Consider the following 18,731-nt stretch of genomic DNA (forward strand, 5'->3'; position numbering starts at 1 on the left):
TAGAAGCAAAGTTTTGTAATAAAAACGAAAGCAAATTTTCTCAGGAATTCCAAAAAAATATGAAGTGGAAAAAGATTTCCACAAAATTTCCCACCGTCGAGAAAATTCATAAAGAAAAGCCGGAAAAACTATGTCCGGACTCGCGGAAAATTTTCAAAAAAAAATTTTTGAGAAGGTAATTTTATAAGCTTTGATCGCTGAAATTTTTGGAATGTACTTTTTTTTTCGTTACTGAGTTATGACCAATTTTGTGAAAATGATCATGTAAGCCTATATTATGTGGTCATTTTTCACTAAATTTCCCATATTTGATTTAATTGATTTGTCTTTATTTCAGAGGCTTTCAGCCCTTGGCTGGTCGATTTCCAATAACTCAGGAACGAAAATTAAGTGCAGTCCAAAAATTTCAGCGATCAAAGCTTATGAAATTACCGTCTCAAAAATATTTTTTTTGAAAATTTTCCACGAGCTCGGACATAGTTTTTCCGGCTTTTCTGTATGAATTTTCTCAACGGTGGAAAATTTTTTGGAAAACTTTTTACATTTCATATTTATTTTTTGAATTCCTGAGAAAATTTTCTTTCATTTTCATTAAAAAACTTTGTTTCTACGATGCTTCGTTCTTGAGTTATGATTTTTCAAAGAAAAGGCTTTTATGGCACATTTGGACATTTTTCAACAAAATTGGTCATAACTCAAAAACGAAAAAAAGTGCATTCCAAAAATTTCAGCGATTGAAGCTTATAAAATAAACTTCTCAAAAATATTTTTTCGAAAATTTTCCACTAGTTCGGGCATAGTTTTTCCGGCTTTTCATTACGAATTTTCTCAACTGTGGAAAATTTTGTGGAAAACTTTTTCTAGTTCATTTTTTTTTTATTTCTGAGAAAATTTGCTGTCATTTTTAAATAAAAACTTTGTTTCTACGATGCTTCGTTCTTGAGTTATGATTTTTCAAAGTAAGTAGTATCAAGGGAAAACAAAAAAAATCCACCTGAATTTTCCGGGAAAATAGGCGACCCTGAATTTTTCTCATTTTTTTTTGTTCATATATCCATGAGGGTTGTAGGACAAAAGGTCGAAGGTCAAAAAGTCGAAGATCAAAAGGTCGACACTCAAAAGGTCGAAGGGTCAAAAGGTCGAAGGGTCAAAAGGTCGAAAGGTCGAAATATAAAAATACCTAGGACAAAAGGTCGATAGGACAAAAGGTCGAAGGCTCAAAAGGTCGAAAGGTCGAAATTGAAAAAAAATAAACTAGGACAAAAGGTCGAATTGAAAAATGGATGAAGTGGAACAATGACGATGATACAGAAGACCAAAATAACCATAAATCTCTTCTTTCCTCTTCCTTCTAACTTTACATTCTCACTGCAGCTAGGCCTGCATCTTTTCAACTTAGTGTTCTTTTAGCACTTTCGCAGTTATTAATTGAAGGGCTTTCTTTGCCTGTCATTGTTTGAATTTTTATATTATATGACAAGCATACACTATTCCTAATAAGTCAACAATATTTCCTGACCGGAACGGGAATCCAACCTTTAATTACAGTGGGTTTTTATAATAGTTGCCGTTTTCGTAGTACTAGTTTGTTGTAGAATGCATGATTCATTTGAACAATTATTGGCGTTACTACTATTAATTTCTTTTATAGAATTTAGCCTTTTTTCAAAGATAATCTGTTCTTTCTAGTAATGCTTTTTGGCAGTTGTTGACATTATTACTATATTTTTTTTAATAGAACTTTGCCTTCTTTTAAACATAGGCCGTTTCCTCTAGTAGTGCTTCTTGACATTTTTTTGTCTACTTACTAATAATATATTCGTTTCTAAAATTTTGCCTTTTTTGAAAAATTGGTCGTTTCTTTGAGTAATACTGTCACAGGAAGCATTTAAAAAAAAAACTCGCAATATTTTCTTCAAAGTGACAAGGAGATTTTCAATTTGGTGTCCAAGTACTCACCCAGCAACATTTCAGATCATGTAACAGGAATCGCATTAGTCCTTGAGAGTTTTTAAATTAGCATAGATATTACTATATGAAGCAATTAATTCAATAAATAAATAAATAAACTATTTCAAACCATGTTTTTATGTTGTTTTTTTTTATTTATTTTTTTTTTGTAGTAACATATTTATAGCTACTGGCGTGACTACCATTATTTTTTCCTATATAATGTTACCTTCTTTTGAACATAGGCTGTTCTTTCTAGAAATGTTTTTTGATAATTTTTGGCGTGCTTACTAATAATACAATTGTGTATAATATTTTTTCTTCTTTTAAAAATAGGTCGTTCTTTCTAGTTATACTATCACAGCGATTATTTTAAATTTGGTTTCAAATATGTCCAAAGAGATCTCCTACAAAGATCAACTTAAATATTAAAGATGTGAAGATCAACGTTACGTTTTATTTTTTTAATAACCTCTAGTTCAATGTACTTATGAGACATTGCATTTTTGATACTTTATACGTACTTTTTCTATTCGTTTTGACGATTTCTTTTTATTCCATCCAAAACCACATATTGATTAGGAATGACGCAACGCGAAAAATATTTATGGCGTAAATCATCGCGCTGCAGGTACTTGAATAAATTTGAAATCCGCTTTTCGTAACGAATCCAGGCCTGTCAGTTTTATTACTAACTACAGCCTTCGAGCCTTTGACCTTCCAACCTTCTTCCTCTCGACATTTGGCCTTGTTATTTTTTTATTTTGACTTTTCGACCTTTCGACCTTTTGACCCTTCGACCTTTCGACCTTTTGTCCTAGTTATTTTTTTTGTTATTTCGACCTTTCGACCTTTTGACCGCTTGTGATTTCGAACTTTCGACCTTTTGCCCTAGTTATTTTTTTATTTCGACCTTTCGACCTTTTGACCCTTCGATTTTTTGTCCTTTCGACCTTTCGACTTTATGGCTTTCGACCTTTTGACCATCGACCTTTTGTCATAGATCTATCCATGAGCCCTGCCTATGGAAAAAGTTTCATGAAAATCTGAGACCCTTCGGCCCAAACCCATAGGGTAATAAAAAAATCCCCTACACTCCACAGAAACGACTTTGATTTGATGGTTGATGATTTAACAGAATTATCTGCGGAAATTTTACCAATCACTCCTTCTTAGTTTTATTTTCGAAAATTTTTGATATTGAGTGTTTTTTAGACTTCACCTTTTGTACAAGTAAAATAATGTTCCGAAATTCCTTCTAAAAATGACATTTTTCATTTGATATTCTTGTAGCAAGTTCTACCCCATTGGTTAAGTTCTGAATAAATTTCTAAGGCAGAATGACACAGACATTACACCAAAGTAAAAGTTTCATAAATGTTCTTTGTGTGATTATGGAATTCTACATACAATAAAATTCCGGCAGCATTCTAACTGGAGGTTCGTCAGTAATAATCGCAGAGTTATTAGAAGACTTGCATGTGTTATTTCAGACGATTCTTCAAGTCTTTTTGTTTTCTTCTTCAATTCTTCTTTTCTTTTATTACTACTACCTCTACTTCTCTTCCTCTTCTTCATTTTTCTCTTTATCTTTTTTTTCTGATCGCCTTTTCGTTTCGCTGGAATTACGCATGCTTTTCTGAAACTTAGTTTATAGAACACTTCCACAGTTTTTAATTAGGGACATGTATGAAGAAGACCCTTCTGAGTTTCCTAATGTTTCCCAACTTTAGAGCTATTGTTTTTCCCATGATTTGACAAAAACTGATATAATTAATTAAATAACAAATTACAAATTCAAAAATATGAATCTTCAATGTTTTTAAATGGTACTTTTGCTAAACCTGCTGGAGATTCCTCTGATTTTTTTACATGAATTTCAGAGAACATTTCTTTACGGATTCCTCAAGAGGTACGTTTTCATATTCTTCAAGAAGTTCCTTCTGGAATCATGGAAAGAAGGAGCTATATTACGAGAAAATAAAGAAAGACCAGCAGAAATCTCAGAAGAAAATCTTCGAGGAATCCGAAAAGGATCTTGTAAAATGAAGATACGTTTAGAGCTAGATAGAATGCTCAAGAAAATTTCGGCAGGATTTTCTCGATCACAGAAGAAATTTCTGGAAGGATTCGAGAAGGAATTCCTCAGAAAGATCCACCTTCAGAAGGGTGGATTTTTATTTCAGATATTTCATCTGATTTTTCTTCGAATATTTATTCTGAGATTCTGCTAGAAGGCCCTTCTGAACATTCTCAATTGCATCTGGGATTACGTGGGCTTCGTGGCCGAGCGGTTAGCGGCGTCAGTCGTTTAGGTGTCTCGTAAGCCTCGGAGTGTGGGTTCGATTCTCGCTCCAGTCGGGGAAAACTTTTCGTCAAACGGAGAATTCTCCACTGTGCCACTGAGTGTTATATGTGTTGTCCGTTGCCTAATGTTAGTGAATGTTCAGTCTGTGTGGCCTCTGGCCGAAGACGGTGTAATTGTCTTTTTTATTTCAAGAATTTCTTTTAGGATTCTTCAAGAAATTCCTCCTCAGATTTACCAAGGAATTTATACTGGTATCCCTCAAGATTTTTTTTGTATTCCTTCAGTAGTTCCTTCTGATTTTTATCAAGAAGTAACTTTTGTAATCTTAGAAAAACATACGGGAAGAATCCCAGGGAAAATTCTCGAAAAAAATCTAGAACCAAACCTAAAACGATCTGTATGAGAAATAGAATTCCCTAGAGCAAAGGTCTTTCTCTCGAAATAACAGACAAATTGAGGAATTGCAGAAGTATCTCCTTTCAAAATCCCGGAGATAACTAATAGATAAATCTTAGAAGATGTATTTTGCGGAAACATCCTTAGGATCCCCAGAAGAAAATCTTTGAGATTTCCAGACCGATCTCCGAAAGTAGAAGGAACTACCTGAAGAAACTCCTTGAGGGATCCCAGTAGGTACGCTATGGAGAATCGGAGAGGGCCTTCTGCAGGAGTCCCAGAAGGAATAACTAAAAAAACACAGAGGTAATTCTACGAAGAATATCAGAAGAAAGTCAAGTAAAAATCCCAAAAATAACTACTTGAGGTATTTCTGAAAAAAAAAAAACAAGAAAACATAACAGAGGACACCAGAACTTCTTGCGGAAGATCAGAAAAATCTTCTGGAGAAATCACAAAAGAAATTCATGGGAATTTAAGAAGGAACTCCCGAATAAAAATCTAAAGAAACCGAGACAGCCAGCGCAAAAAAGTGCTATTTTGCATGGTCAACAATTAAATGGAAGATTTTTGCACACGGCAGTATAATGTTCGATAAAACATTCAAAAAAATTGAAGTGAATGAACAAGACACACAGTATCATCTGTTTGTCTAGTCCAGTTTGTCTAGTTGCTCCCAGTTTGCAATACTGAGCAATATAGGCAGATGAGAGTATTTTAATTACCAGGTGACTCACTACCGGTCAAGATATCTCGCCCAATAGATCTGTGTAAACTGTAGATAGATAAACGACGACGACGACGACGACTACACAGTCATCACAATCGCAAATGCAACCACTTTTCGGCGACGTCGTTTCGGTTACGTTGCTGAGAGAGCGCTGCCAGGTGAGGTAGGCAGCTGATAAGACTTCAACGCCAAATTCAACGCATCATTCGGCAACAACAACCACCACCGATCATTGTTGAAATGTAGGGTCATGCGAAGCTTCATTCGTTCTTACCGAAAGTCATTGGAATGACATCATACCTACACGCTTTGCGTTGGCTAGTATAGGTAGAGAATTTACGCCATTCACGCACGGGCTTCGATCGAACATCCAAATGTTGGTTACGCAGCTTTGGGGCAGAAGTTGTTGCACTTCCACTATAGTGGGTTTCAGGTTACACCCATACTTTGTGAATGAATTTGATGCCGGTTTTTGCAGTCATAGATGGTGCTACTAGAGTTCTCTGCTAAGTTGAATGTAAAACCCGAGAGTCGATATACGATGACCCCTTATGTACGAGGAAAAATATATCCATGCATTAAAACTCTTTGAATAAAGAGCAAAATTACTCAAAACGAGTAATAACACAGCGCAACATTTTTTTGTCTCCAGAGCAAACTTATGTGTCTCTGGCAGATTTTGGGCCGCTGAACCTGAATCTGGGCTCAGATTTGCTCCAGCACGTCACAATTTTTTGCTATACCTCAATTTATAGGGTAAAATATGCGATTTTGTTTTTTTTTTTACTGCAAGCCATTAAGCATGGAAATATTTTTTTAGACAATCAAAGGATAAATTGGTCAATTAACATCTAAATATTTCTTTTTACCAAATCAAAATCAATAGATTTAAGCATTTTATGTCAGTACATAAACTTGCATGCAACTTTTGGTGGGTGACTTGTATGGGAAATATCGTACCTAACATAAATCACTTAAAACTATCAAATTCGATTTGGTGAAACGAGTGCAATTCTGATAACTTACCAACATTCACTTGATGATCTAGGTCATCCAAACTATTCTGATATTTAGATCTTCAAGCTATACAAGCTCTAATCTTGTATCTCTTTACTTTATATTTACTCTGCTAAATTTACTTGGTGATCTAGGTCATCCAAACTATTCTGGAATTCAAGGTCCGCAGACTCTACTTTTGTTTTTCAGTAAAATTCATTCATGATTCTGTTGTACTCCAAGACTTCCGCCAAGAATTTTCTCCAAGATTCCCTTCAGGTATTTCTCCAGGAACACCTACAAAAATTCTTCCAGGATCCACCGTGAAATCTTTCAGAAATTATTCCAGGCAATACTTCAAAAATTCCTCCGAGAATTCTTCTGAAGTTCCTCCAGGGATTCCTTTAAAAATTTATTTAAGAAATCCTCAAACAATACTTCAGGAGTTACATCAGCGATTACTTCAACAATTACTCCAAGAATTTACCTCGGGATTGCTCCGAGAATTTCTCCACGGATTCTTTCGGATATTTTTCATAAAAAAAATACCAAGAAAACCTTCTTAAACCGCTCCAGAAAATGCTTACTGGAATTCATTTTGCAATTCTTCCAGAAATTCTTACAATAATTCCTCCTGGAATTACTCGAAGAATTTATCAAGGAATTCCTCCAAGAATTTCTTCAGGAATTCCTTCAAGAATTCCTCCAAAAGTTCCTTAAAAAATCCATCAGGAATCATCCTTCAAGACTTTCGTCAATAATTCCTCAAAGAATCCCTCCAGATATTCCTCCAAGAATTTCTGCCAATAGTTACTCCAAGAATTTTTCAAGAAATTCCTCGAAAATATCTTCCAGGAATTCCTTCAAGAATTCTACCAAAAATTCCTACAATAGTCCAAGGGCTGTAGAGCCTAATAAAGACAATCCAATCCTAATCCCCCAGGAATTTCTCCAGGAATATCTTCAAGTATTCCACCAGGAATTTCTCCAAGAATTTCACAAGATATCAAAAACATCTGCCAAGAATTCCTCAAAGAATCCCTGTAGGAAGTCCTCCAAGGAATTTTCCAGAAATTGTTCCATGAATTTCTCCAAGTATTCTTCCAAGAATTCCTCAAGGAATGCCTCCGTAAATCCCTCTAGAATTTTTTTTCCAGAAATTCCTCGAAGAATTTCTCCAGAAATCTGCAGGAAATCCTCCAGAAATTTTTCCAAAAAATATTCCAGAGATTTCTTTCAGGCATATCTCCAGGAATTCTTCCAGGAATTCATTAAGAAATTTTTCAAGAAATTCCAACAAAATATATTATAGGAATTTCTCCAGGAACTTCTTCCGGAAATCTTCGAGGAATTCTTCAAAGAATTCCCCAACGGATTTTCAAAGATGTTTTTTCAAGAAATCATCCAGAAATTCCTCCATGAATACCTCCAGGATCCTTCAGGGTACCTTTAGAAAATACTCCTTGGATTACTTCAGGGATTTCCTCAGAAAATCCTTCAAAAATGTCTTAAGGAATAACGCCAAAAACTCATGCCGAAATCACTCCAGAAACTCCTTCAGGAATTACTCCGTGAATTTCTCCCGAAACTCTTTCAGGACTTCCTCCAGGAATTTCTTAATAAATCCTTTTCGGAATTAGACTAGGAAATCCTCCAGAAATTCCCCCTGAAATTACTCCGGAAATACCTTCATGAATCCTCCACGAACGCCTCCAAAACTATCTTTAAAAAGAGACAATTACACCGTCTTAGACCTTGTGGCCTGTACAGACTGAATATTACTAACATTTGACAACGGACAACACATATTACACCCAGTGGCTCAGTGGAGAATTTACCGTTTGACGAAAAGTTTTCCCCGACTGGAGCGGGAATCGAATCCACACTCCGAGGCTTACGAGACACCTAAACGACTGACGGCGCTAACCGCTCGGCCACGAAGCCCACATTCCTCTAAAAAATCCTACAGAAATTTTCCCAAGAATTTCACCAGGAGTCCCACTAAGACTTCTGTCAAGAATTTCTCCAAGAATCCCTTCTGACATTTCGCCAAAAATATCTCCACGGATTTTTTTTTTTTCAAGACATTTCTTCAAGAATGCATCCAAAAGTTCTCCAGAAATTGCTTCATGAATTCTTCCAAGATTCTTCAGGAAACGTTCAGATATTCTACAAGAAAATGCTCCTGGAACAACTGTAGGGATGTCTCCGAGAACTCCTTTATGGATTTCTGCACTATCTGCTCCGAGACTTCTTCCAAGAATTCATCCCAGAATTCCTCGACGAATTTTGCCAGGAATTACTCCAATAATACTGTTAAGAATTTGTCCAAAAATCTTACCAATAATTTCTCCAAGAATGCCTCCAAAAGTTCGTAAAAAATCCTCTAGGAGTTTTCCAAGAATTTCTCCAGATATTCTTCCAGGACTTCTGCTAGAAATTCCTCCAAGAACCCATCCAAGAATACATATATCCAGAAATTATTTCAAGTATTCGTACAGGATCTCTAATAAGAATTTCTCCAGGACCTGCTCCAATACTTCTGTCAAAAATTCATCCAAGAAGTTCTTCCAGGAATTTAGCCAGCGATTCGTTTACAAACTCCACTAGGAATACTTCCAAGGATTTTTCAATGAATATCTTCAGAAATTCTTCCAGAAATACCTTCAAGAATCGCCCCAGGAATTCCTCCAAGAATTCCTTCGTTGAATCTTCCAAGAATTACTCCACGAATTCCTCCAAGACATCCGCCAAAATCCCCATCCAAAAATTTCTTCAAGAATACCTCCAAGACTTTTTTCAAGATCTCTCTAGGAATTGCTCCAGGAATTCCTTGAAGAATCTCCTTGAATTCCTGTAGGATTGCCTAGAGTAATTCCTGGAGGATTTCCTGGAATAATTCTTGGAGGAATTCCTGTAGCAATTCATCGAGGAACTTCTGAAGTAATTCCTGGAGTATTCCTCTAGGAATTCATGGAGGAATCTTTAAATATTTTTTGTAGGAATTCCTGTAATATTTCCCGGAACAATTTTTAAAGAAATTCCTATAATAATTCCTGGAGAAATTTCTGGAGGGATTCATGAAGGAATCCCTGGAGAAATTCCTGAGAAAATCCCTGGAAGAATTCCTGGAGGATTTCGTGGGGGAATTTATTAAGTTCAGATGATTAAGATTCTGGATGAATCCTTGGAAAAATCTTTAGAGGATTTCTTGGAGCTGTTACGGGAATAATTTATGGAGGTAAGGAGAGGCAAACCAGCGTCTGCCTGAAAGTCTCTTTAATATAGACAAAAAAAATATGGAGAAATCTTTAGCAGAATTAGTTGAGAAATTCCTGAAGGAGCTCCATGAAAAACTCAAAGCGGAAACCCTGGAGGAATTCCTGGAGGAAACTTTGAAGGAATTCAGGGAAGAACCCTTGCAGGAATTCCCGAAGGAATCCCCTGATGAATTGCTAAATGAATCCTAGGAGGAATTCCTGGTGGAATTTCGTCGAGAAAGTCCGGGAGGAGAGTGACCTAGATAACCATGTGCACTCTGCACTCTGGGGCTCCCAGGCTTACAAAAATGATACCATTTCATCTAGATGTGAAACATTCGCTTCACGTTATCCAACTATTACTATATATCTGCTGACTTAGAATAGCACTACGGAGAACATGTTCCGGGGGTTGAAGTCTACAAAACAGGAAGCCCTAATTCAAAGTGTCATGCGACCCATGCTGAGGCGTGAATGGTTTAGATGGTTTAAAATATGCTCTTTCTTAAAAGGGTTTTGAGACGATCTATAATCAGGGTGTGTATTACCTAGAAAAACCTGAAAAACCGGGAAGCCTCAGGGAATTTTATTTTACAGGGGAAAACCTAGAATATAAAGGGAATACTTGAATAACGAACATTGCTTCTTCTCAGAAGTGGATTAATAGATCTAGCAGGTAATTGCGACAAGCCGACTTCAGATAAGAAGTTGCAAATTCCATGTGGACGTGGATGAATCTGGAAGCTAAAATTCATTTACCCAGTAACTCTGCAACAAGTTGTTGTCTTTCGTGTCCGTTCGCTCTGAACGTTGTCGATTTCGCGGTCTGCTTTGAAGCCGTTTTTTCCGTTTTGCCGTTTGATACTATTATTAGACTTTTTTGCGAACGTTAGAAGAAGTGTTTTGCTAAGATTTACGTTTGTCAGATATACGTTAAGAATAAGCAAAAAATGGAAAATAGTCGTGAAGCAGCATCACTTTGCAGAAAATGTTCGAACCATATCGATACATCGAGCCGACCTTTCATCACTTGTGACGGTCCCTGTGCGGCTTTGTTTCATTTGAAGTGTGTGGATATAAGCAAAGTGCAGCTGCTATCCCTTACAAGAGGAGTTGTTTGGATGTGTGAGAAATGTTTACCACCGTTTCGCAAGTGGAAGGAATGTTTTTCCAAAGCCGATAGTGCCCCCGAAATTATCCCCGAAATTATTCCCGAAGACTGATATGTGCATAACGAAATTGCAGATCTGAAATTACAAGTCGCGGGAATACTGCAAATTTTATCGTCCTTCTCACCAACCGAAAGTTCATCCCACTCGCCAGTTCATCATTCCACTCCTGTCATGTCTTCAACGCTGATTAATGGAACAAATCAGAACTACAATGATAATAAAGAGGAATCGACCGAGGGTACTAGTTCGCCAAACATGTATTGTAGTATAGGTGAAAACGAAACTATCGCGCAACCGAATACAAGGCAGGAATTGTCTCTGTTTATAACTAATATTGACAGCTGTGTAACCGAGGCTGATGTAAAAACGATGGTGTGTCAATGCATTGGTGCTCCATACAATGATTGCTTGAGAGTAGTTAAATTAGTTTCAAGGTATTTTAAATATGGCATGTTCGATAACGTGTCATTTAGGATAGATTTAAACGAAAAGTGGAGAGAATAAGCATTAAATGCCTCGACATGGCCTTGTGGAGTCAAATTCCGCGAATTTGTAAACCGTGCATGGAAACCTAGCTGGAAGCTGTAACTGTCATTATTTGTTATTTCCTTTATGTAATCAGATGTTTCGATATGTTTTGGATTGTATTGACTTTGGTAGCTGTGGATCTAGTATGATTTATTTGTTGATGTAATTATGAATGGAGCGATTTGTTAATATTTAATTTTAAGTCATTCAATTAGACCATGAATAGGTCCGTTGAATTATGAAATAAATAAATAAACAAGGATTTTTCCAGAGTTGCTACAGGAGTCATTCTTAGGCTTTCTAATGAATCTCCTCCAAGGAATTCTCAAAGACTTTTTCAAGAATTTTCTGCAGGAGTTCCTTCCGAGATGTCTTTTTGAGTTTATTTTCTGAATATACCCTGGACTTTCCATTTTTTTTTCTGGAGCGCTATCTGGAATTTCTGCAGGAGCGTTTTCCAGGCTTTTTCTCGTATTTTCTTTATCATATTTCTTTCAACCTGAGATTATTTTTACACATTTTCTCGGTATTATTCCAAAAGCTGTTTGCGGAATCGCTACCAGAAATTGTCCCGAAATTCTAGATACTCCTACTGGGATTACTTTAATCGTTATTCCTGAAGTTCTTGTCGGAAGTTTTTCAGGAGACTTTCTTCTGAATTTCTGGAGAAGTCTCGAGAGGAGTTTCAGAAGAAATCCTGAGTAAAACTGGGACACGTCGGAAAAAAGTTCTGATAGTATCCCAGAATGAAATATAAAGAAAATTTAAGAAGAAACACGAAAACCTCCAAGATAAATCCCGGAAGGAACTACGGGCGAAAGTCCGCGAGGAAATACAATAAAAATGTCGGAAAACTCTCTGGATAAATGGGTAATAAATGGATGAAAAGCAATCGCGGAAAGAGAAATTTCTGAAGGAATTTAACATACATTTTGGAAGAATCTCCGGGAGTAATCCAGCGAGAAACTCTGGAAGCATATCGGGATAACCTTAAGAAGAAATACCGGGGTCTCCAAAAGAGACCGCATTAAAAACTCTTGCAGAATACCCTGGGAGGATCTCCAGTAGGAATCCCAGGAACAAGTCTCTGAGATCCAGAAAGAACATTGTAAAAACCCCGAGCAAATATATGAAATCATCTGGATGGAAAACTTGAGAAAGCCAGAAAAATACTCTAGCTAGCAACCTCTAGTGATAAATTCAAGGAGTGAGAGACTGCGAATAAATTTGAAGGAAGAATTACGGTAGAAATCTAAGACAGTTTCCAAGGAGTCTCGAAAGAAATTCAAGAAAGAATCATGGGTAGAATTCCGAAATCTTAAAATTAATACACCACCAGCACAGATATCTGACATCGTAGTATAGGTTCGTAAAGGAATCTGAAGGTCATAAACGTCTGTAAGGTTACTTATTGGACCTCTAAAAATATTTCTCCTGATTTTGAGAGTGTTTGTATACCATTATTTTAAAATAAATTATCGGTGGAAATTTCAATCGACTCATAAAAAAGGGGTTACGTACAAAAGGCTGCATTACGAAAGGCTGAAATAACAAAAGGCTGAAACAATGCAGGCTGAAATTACAAAAGACTGAATGCATCAAAAGGCTGAAATAACATGAGGTTGAAATAGTGGTTTGACTAGTTTTCAAACGCATTTGCTTGTTGGTCGATTATCCAGCCGCGGCACTCGCATTGGTTTTGCTTGAGCTTAACGATTGACCGTCCCTTCGTTCATGGTTGGCCAAACTAAGTCATTTTGAGGGAACATGCTTTAGTTACGATGTTCTGAATCAGAACAAAGTTGAAAGTTTTACGACTAGCCATAATGCTATGGATTATTGAACGCCTACATTACTAAGTTAGTATTTTCCAAACGAATAGCATATATTTCAAAGAAGGAAAAATCTCTGATGATATTGTTAGTAGCCTTAATGACAACAATCTTCAAAACAACATAACTCGAAAGAATAGCTTATGTCTAAAGAAGGAAAAATTAACTATATGAGTATTATCAGTTCCTTTTTGTGTTCGTTGGTATGCACCACTAGAGCCTCTTCACTAAGCTCAGTTTCGACACTAATACCCATGCTGAGGGTTACGCGTTCGATTCGTGTTCGTCTGGGAAAAATCTAGAAATAATCCTTAACCAATTTATTTTGCCGAGAAAGTTTTCGGAAAATAAATCTTGGAAGACTCTATTGTGTTTTGGTGGAATTTATTAGATAACTAGCTGTCCTGGCAAACGTTGTCTTGCCAAGCTGTGGTGGTTTGACAACTGTTGAGCGTAAAACATCACCGCACTCTAGATTGGTTTCATTTCGATCGTGTTGATTTTCTTCCCAGTTCATAAAAAAACAGGTTTTTATCAATTTTCTTACTGTTTCAGATGATTTTCACATTTTTTACTACTTATAAACACAGCCACCATGAATACGAATCGAACCATGCAAGAGTCATCCTGATCGGTTCAGCCGTTCGTGAGTTTTGTTGCCTCAAAGGGACTTCAAACTCATTTTTATATATATAGATAATGCTTGAACATTTTCCCTTAAATTTTTTTACCGATTTTAAGGTTATTTTTGTATGATTTTTGGAACGTTTTTTTTTTATAAAATTTGGGCTTATTTCTGAACTTTCGAAATTTCTTTTACAGAAGTGTCGGGAGCTTCAGGGGCTTCGATCGTTTAAAAAAATCAGAGGGTTTCAAGGGAGTAGAAAGAGTTTCAAGGGCATTCTAGAAATGTTTTATATGGTTCAAAGGGATTTTCGGAGACGTTTCAGGAAGTTCAGAGACATTTAGAAAAGTTTAAAAAGGGACCCGAAGGTTTCCGTAGGGAGGGGCGTTTCAGGTGAGCTAAGAGAATTTAGGATCATTTACGTGGGTCTCAGAGACGTGTCAAAGGTTCGCACAGAGATTGAGATGGTTTAAGCGGGTTTCGGGGGCTTTGTTTTGTCTTTATTGAAATGGTTTTCGCCCTAGGTGATTTCCCCACGCTTCAGGGTTGTTTAAAGGAACACACTTAATTTGAATTGCCGGGATCTCAGCATTTTCTTAAACTTTCGCAGAGATCGGCACAGCCAGGCGCTCGGTAAACAACAACATAACCGAGATCTCAGCAACTTTTACAGTTCATTGCTGAAGTTTGGCAATTGTTTTGCTGAGAATCAGCTAACAAATGCAGTTTTGACTGAGATAACAGTTTTTGAGTTTGCTGACTTGTCGGCTGTGCGCGGAAAGCCGAGCCCGCGAATATTTTTTAAGTGTGAGTATCAGGAAATTATTAGGAGGAGAGGAGAATTTCAGACAGCTTCAAGGGATCTAAGGAGCGATTCAGGGAGTTTAAGAAGGATTCGGGGTATTTCATGGGCAATTCAGAACGTCTCAAAAGGGTTCGGGAGCTCCAAAGAGCTCAAGGGACTTCAAAAGTTTTCAGGAAAGTCTCAGGGGGTCTGATGAGGATTCAGATAAATTTCATGGGGTCTCAAACAGTCTTAGTGGGAATCAGGAGTCTCAGGGGTGTTCAAGGGAGTTGCTGTAGGTTTTTGATTAGCTCTCAGCAGGGGCGTTTAAGGAATCTCAGTGGTTCACATAAGTCAGAACAAAACAAATACGGCCCATGGTCCCACGTATGCCACTACCTTTATATATTTTGACATTGTCTATTCGTACAATTACCTTACCTTTCTTTAACATTTCTTCCACTTTTTTTGTTTCAAATTTCAATAAAACATCTTTATCAAGATTTTTTTTTCTAATTTAAGTGGTAATTCATAAAGCTAGTCTTATATACCAAAGATACCGGCATGATCCCAATCAAAACAGAGAGCAGATTCTCGCGTAGTCGTGAGCCGTCACGCTGGCTGATTCCCGAGGAAACAAACTATAGGTATATCGAACGAACCATCTTCTCTCTGTTTACGATCTCCCATCATGATGATATGGGAGAAACCCCCACACCGGCACCGAACTGGTTCATCATTCTGTAGTAGGTATAGGTACAACGACGCTATCTAGAGCTTGGCACTACTGCTATAGCAGTCAGCGTACAAATGTTGGATTAGTAGACTCGCTCCATTCAGTGCCAATTCAGTATTCGGTATAATCGCAACTCTCGGCTCCCGGTACGAACGGTGGGGTTTAGGTCGTAAAAAGTGAATTCCAGTGAAAAAAAAACAATTTATAACTGCTTATTGTCACTTCGGTTCTAGCAGTGGTAGATAATTTGAAAAATCATTTCTGTCCTGCTGCGTCGGGTTCTAGTCATTAGCAACGTGTCATAAAAAAACATCGGAAGACCGTGATGCATCCAGCGTTCGAGAATGCCGGCACCAGCAAGGGTCTGGAGGTGTGGAGAATCGAGGTGAGTAATAGAGTCGCGAAACGGTTAGCTCCGACGGTCCGAGCCGCCGACTGCGTAACATGTGTACCTGCTAAACAGTTTTCAATTTAAACCAGTTTACTGGGAAAAAATCAGTTTTATTTTCTGCGATGAGGTGAGTAATATAAATCTTTTACGGCGGTTTTCCTGCAAACAGAGCAGATGTACGAACGAGTTGACGCGTGGCATGTAAACACTATCTGTGCACATTTTTTGGGAGCCGGGAAAATCGATTTCTTTAGCACAGACAGTTTCCAAGGTTGGCATGATGTTTATAGCCGACAACGGCGCGCCGCAGCAGGGGTGATTTACCCGAGGGGATGGTCTAGCCATCGATTAACATATTGGCGACATGCGAACATTAACAGCTATTTTTATTTTTATTCTTTTTCAAAATTATCAATTCAGTCAATTAGTAGAAAAAAGCCAAAAGTCACTATGGGAAGCCTATCGTGCTATTATCTCATCATTGATATGAAGGGAGTGAATTTATTGCCCTGATTTTGGCGTTCATTATTATCTCTGTATTACTCAACAGAAATCATGTGCGCACTGCCTCCCGGATCGATAGTATACGGTACCAAATGTTCAGTGATAGGATTGATAACAATAGCAATTAGACGAAAGATGATACATGTAATAAGGAAGCCATTGGGAATCAATATTGGCTGCAATGTTCCTACGATCCTGTATGCAGAATTTATTCGTCAAGTTACTGCGATATTTCTCAAAATTTTTACTTTAGTTTGTATACTAGTTAAAAATATGTTGAATAAAAAAATCGAAAACAAATTTTATCGAGCAATAACTGATACAGATGACTAATATATTAGAAATTTTGGCTGATTTCGTTCCTCTTTGTGGCTACTAAATAACCCTAGTAAGATGTTGGGGTCATTGTGACCCAGACAGGCACACTGAGCGTGTACTGCACCAGCGTTGTGTGCCTAAGCTAATTGCCATTCTCCGAGTCCACGCGCCAACTCCTCTGTAGCTCCCAGACGATATGGGTGATAGCCGTTGAAACGGCATTCCAGCCAAACTCATCCCTACACATCCTCTAGACAAGATTGTCTGGAGTTTTGCCCTCCCCGCATGTGGCAAGCATGCGGTCTCACATTGTGCGAAAACGGGGGCACACGAACACGTTTCCTCTAAACCAGCACAAACCGGACATTTGGGAGAACCCGCATGCCCGAAACGGTGTAGATACTGTCGGAAGCAACCATGATCTGAAAGGACCTTTGTCAGTCAGAAGAAATACTACTTCCCCATGGCGCCTAATAATCCAACTATTCATTTTCATTTATTTAGTTAACATCAAATTCATGATAACACTGAATCAACAATTTGCCGCCATAATACTCGATTTGCAGGTACAGCTCTCCAACCTCGGTCGCGCCCAACACTCGCCAGATCACGCTCCACCTGGTCCGCCCATGGTGCTCTCTGCGCTCCACGCCTTCTTGTACTGGTGGCGCCTTGTGTCTGAAAATTCAAACACGTATATCTCGATACCCTAATGAGGTACAAGCATGCCGTTTTCAGCAAAGTTGATCAGCAGACTAAGAACTATCTGGCAATGGCGTCTTTGGTTCGAGAATCGTCCGCTAGGTGGCGCCAGGGTAAAAAATGTTCAAACTTCTATATCTCAGAATCCTGATAAGATAGGATGATGCCGTCTTCAACAAAGTTCTTCAGCAAGCTAAAAACTGTCTGATAGTTGAGTCTTTGATTTGTGATTTATTCGTTAGGTGGCACCGTGTGTATAATATTTAAACACTGTTATATGCTAAAAACATGGCGTATTCTGTAAGATTGTTCAGCAGGTTGAGAACTATCCGAGAAAGGTGAAGCTAGGGGACACTAGCAATCAAAACATTCGAACAATTTTATCTCAAAAATCGGAAAACGTCCAAACGTTCCGAAAGCTAAGAGGAAGTAAGACGTATCTGGCGTCCTTGGTTCTGATATTATTCGATAGGTTCCGTCTAATATTAAGAAAATACTTGTATGAACACCCTAATGAACAAGAAATATTCCATTTCCAGCATAGTTGCTCAGCAAGCTAAGAACCATTTGGCAGGATAGTAGACGGTCGAGTACGGTGGTACAAGAGGCAATACTCTAAAACCGTCTTTGACCCCTTGCAGACACGTTTTGTCACCCTACAATAATGCTTCTTTTGCTCCGTTTTTTCTTCCGGGAATGTCTCCGGGAATTTCTACAGGAACTCATCCGGGAATTTTTCCAGGAATTTCTCCGGAAATTCCTCCAGAAATTTATCCAAGAATTCCACTGGGAATTCCCCAAGAACTTCCTCCAGCAATTTATTCTGGAAATCTTTCGGGAATTCCTCTAGGACATCCTCCAGAAGTTCCTCCGGGAAATCCTCTAGGAAATCCTCCGGGAATTCCTCCACGAACTCCTCCGGGAATTTTTTCAGGAATTCCTCCAGAATGTTATTTAGGAATTTCTCCAAGAATTTCTCTAGGAATTTTTCCAGGAATATATCCGGGAATTTTCTAAGGAAAACTTTCGTTTTTGTTTTCAAGAAAATTCTCTGGGAATTTCTCCAGGAATCTCTTCCGTGATTTTATTTTCTCACAAATCCCTCTGAGAATTTTTCCCAGAATTCCTCTAGAACTTCCTTTACGAATACCTCCGAGAAATCATCCTGTAATTCTTCCGGCAATTTCTCCAGGAAATCCTCCAGGAATTCTTTTGGGAATTTCTTCTGCAAATCTTCCCGAAAATCCTCCAGGAATTCCTCCGGGGACTCTTCTGAAATACCTCCGGGAATTTTTAAATGAAATTTTCGGGATTTTCTCAGAAAATCCTCTGGGAATTTCTCAAAGTATTCCACAGAGAATGCCTCTAGGATTTCGTCCAGGAATTCCTCAGGAAATTTCTCTAGGAATTCCTCCGGTAATTTCTCCAGCAATTCCTCTGGAAAACTCTTCAGGGAATCCTCCTTCCTGGTGGATTCCCCGACGGAAATTCCTGGACGA

General features: G+C 37.9%; 1 protein-coding gene across 1 annotated transcript in view; it reads left to right on the forward strand.

Moving 5' to 3' along the window:
• The window catches only part of LOC109401602 (gelsolin), a 58,359-nt gene that overhangs the window by 16,287 nt on the left and 23,341 nt on the right, over positions 1–18,731 (forward strand). The window contains exon 4 of the mRNA XM_062858065.1: positions 15,637–15,702. Coding sequence (XP_062714049.1) covers positions 15,637–15,702 — 66 coding nt within the window. The remainder of the gene's footprint in view (positions 1–15,636; positions 15,703–18,731) is intronic.

The sequence above is a fragment of the Aedes albopictus genome, chromosome 3 (assembly GCF_035046485.1).
Source record: "Aedes albopictus strain Foshan chromosome 3, AalbF5, whole genome shotgun sequence".
Taxonomy (NCBI): Eukaryota; Metazoa; Arthropoda; class Insecta; order Diptera; family Culicidae; genus Aedes; species Aedes albopictus.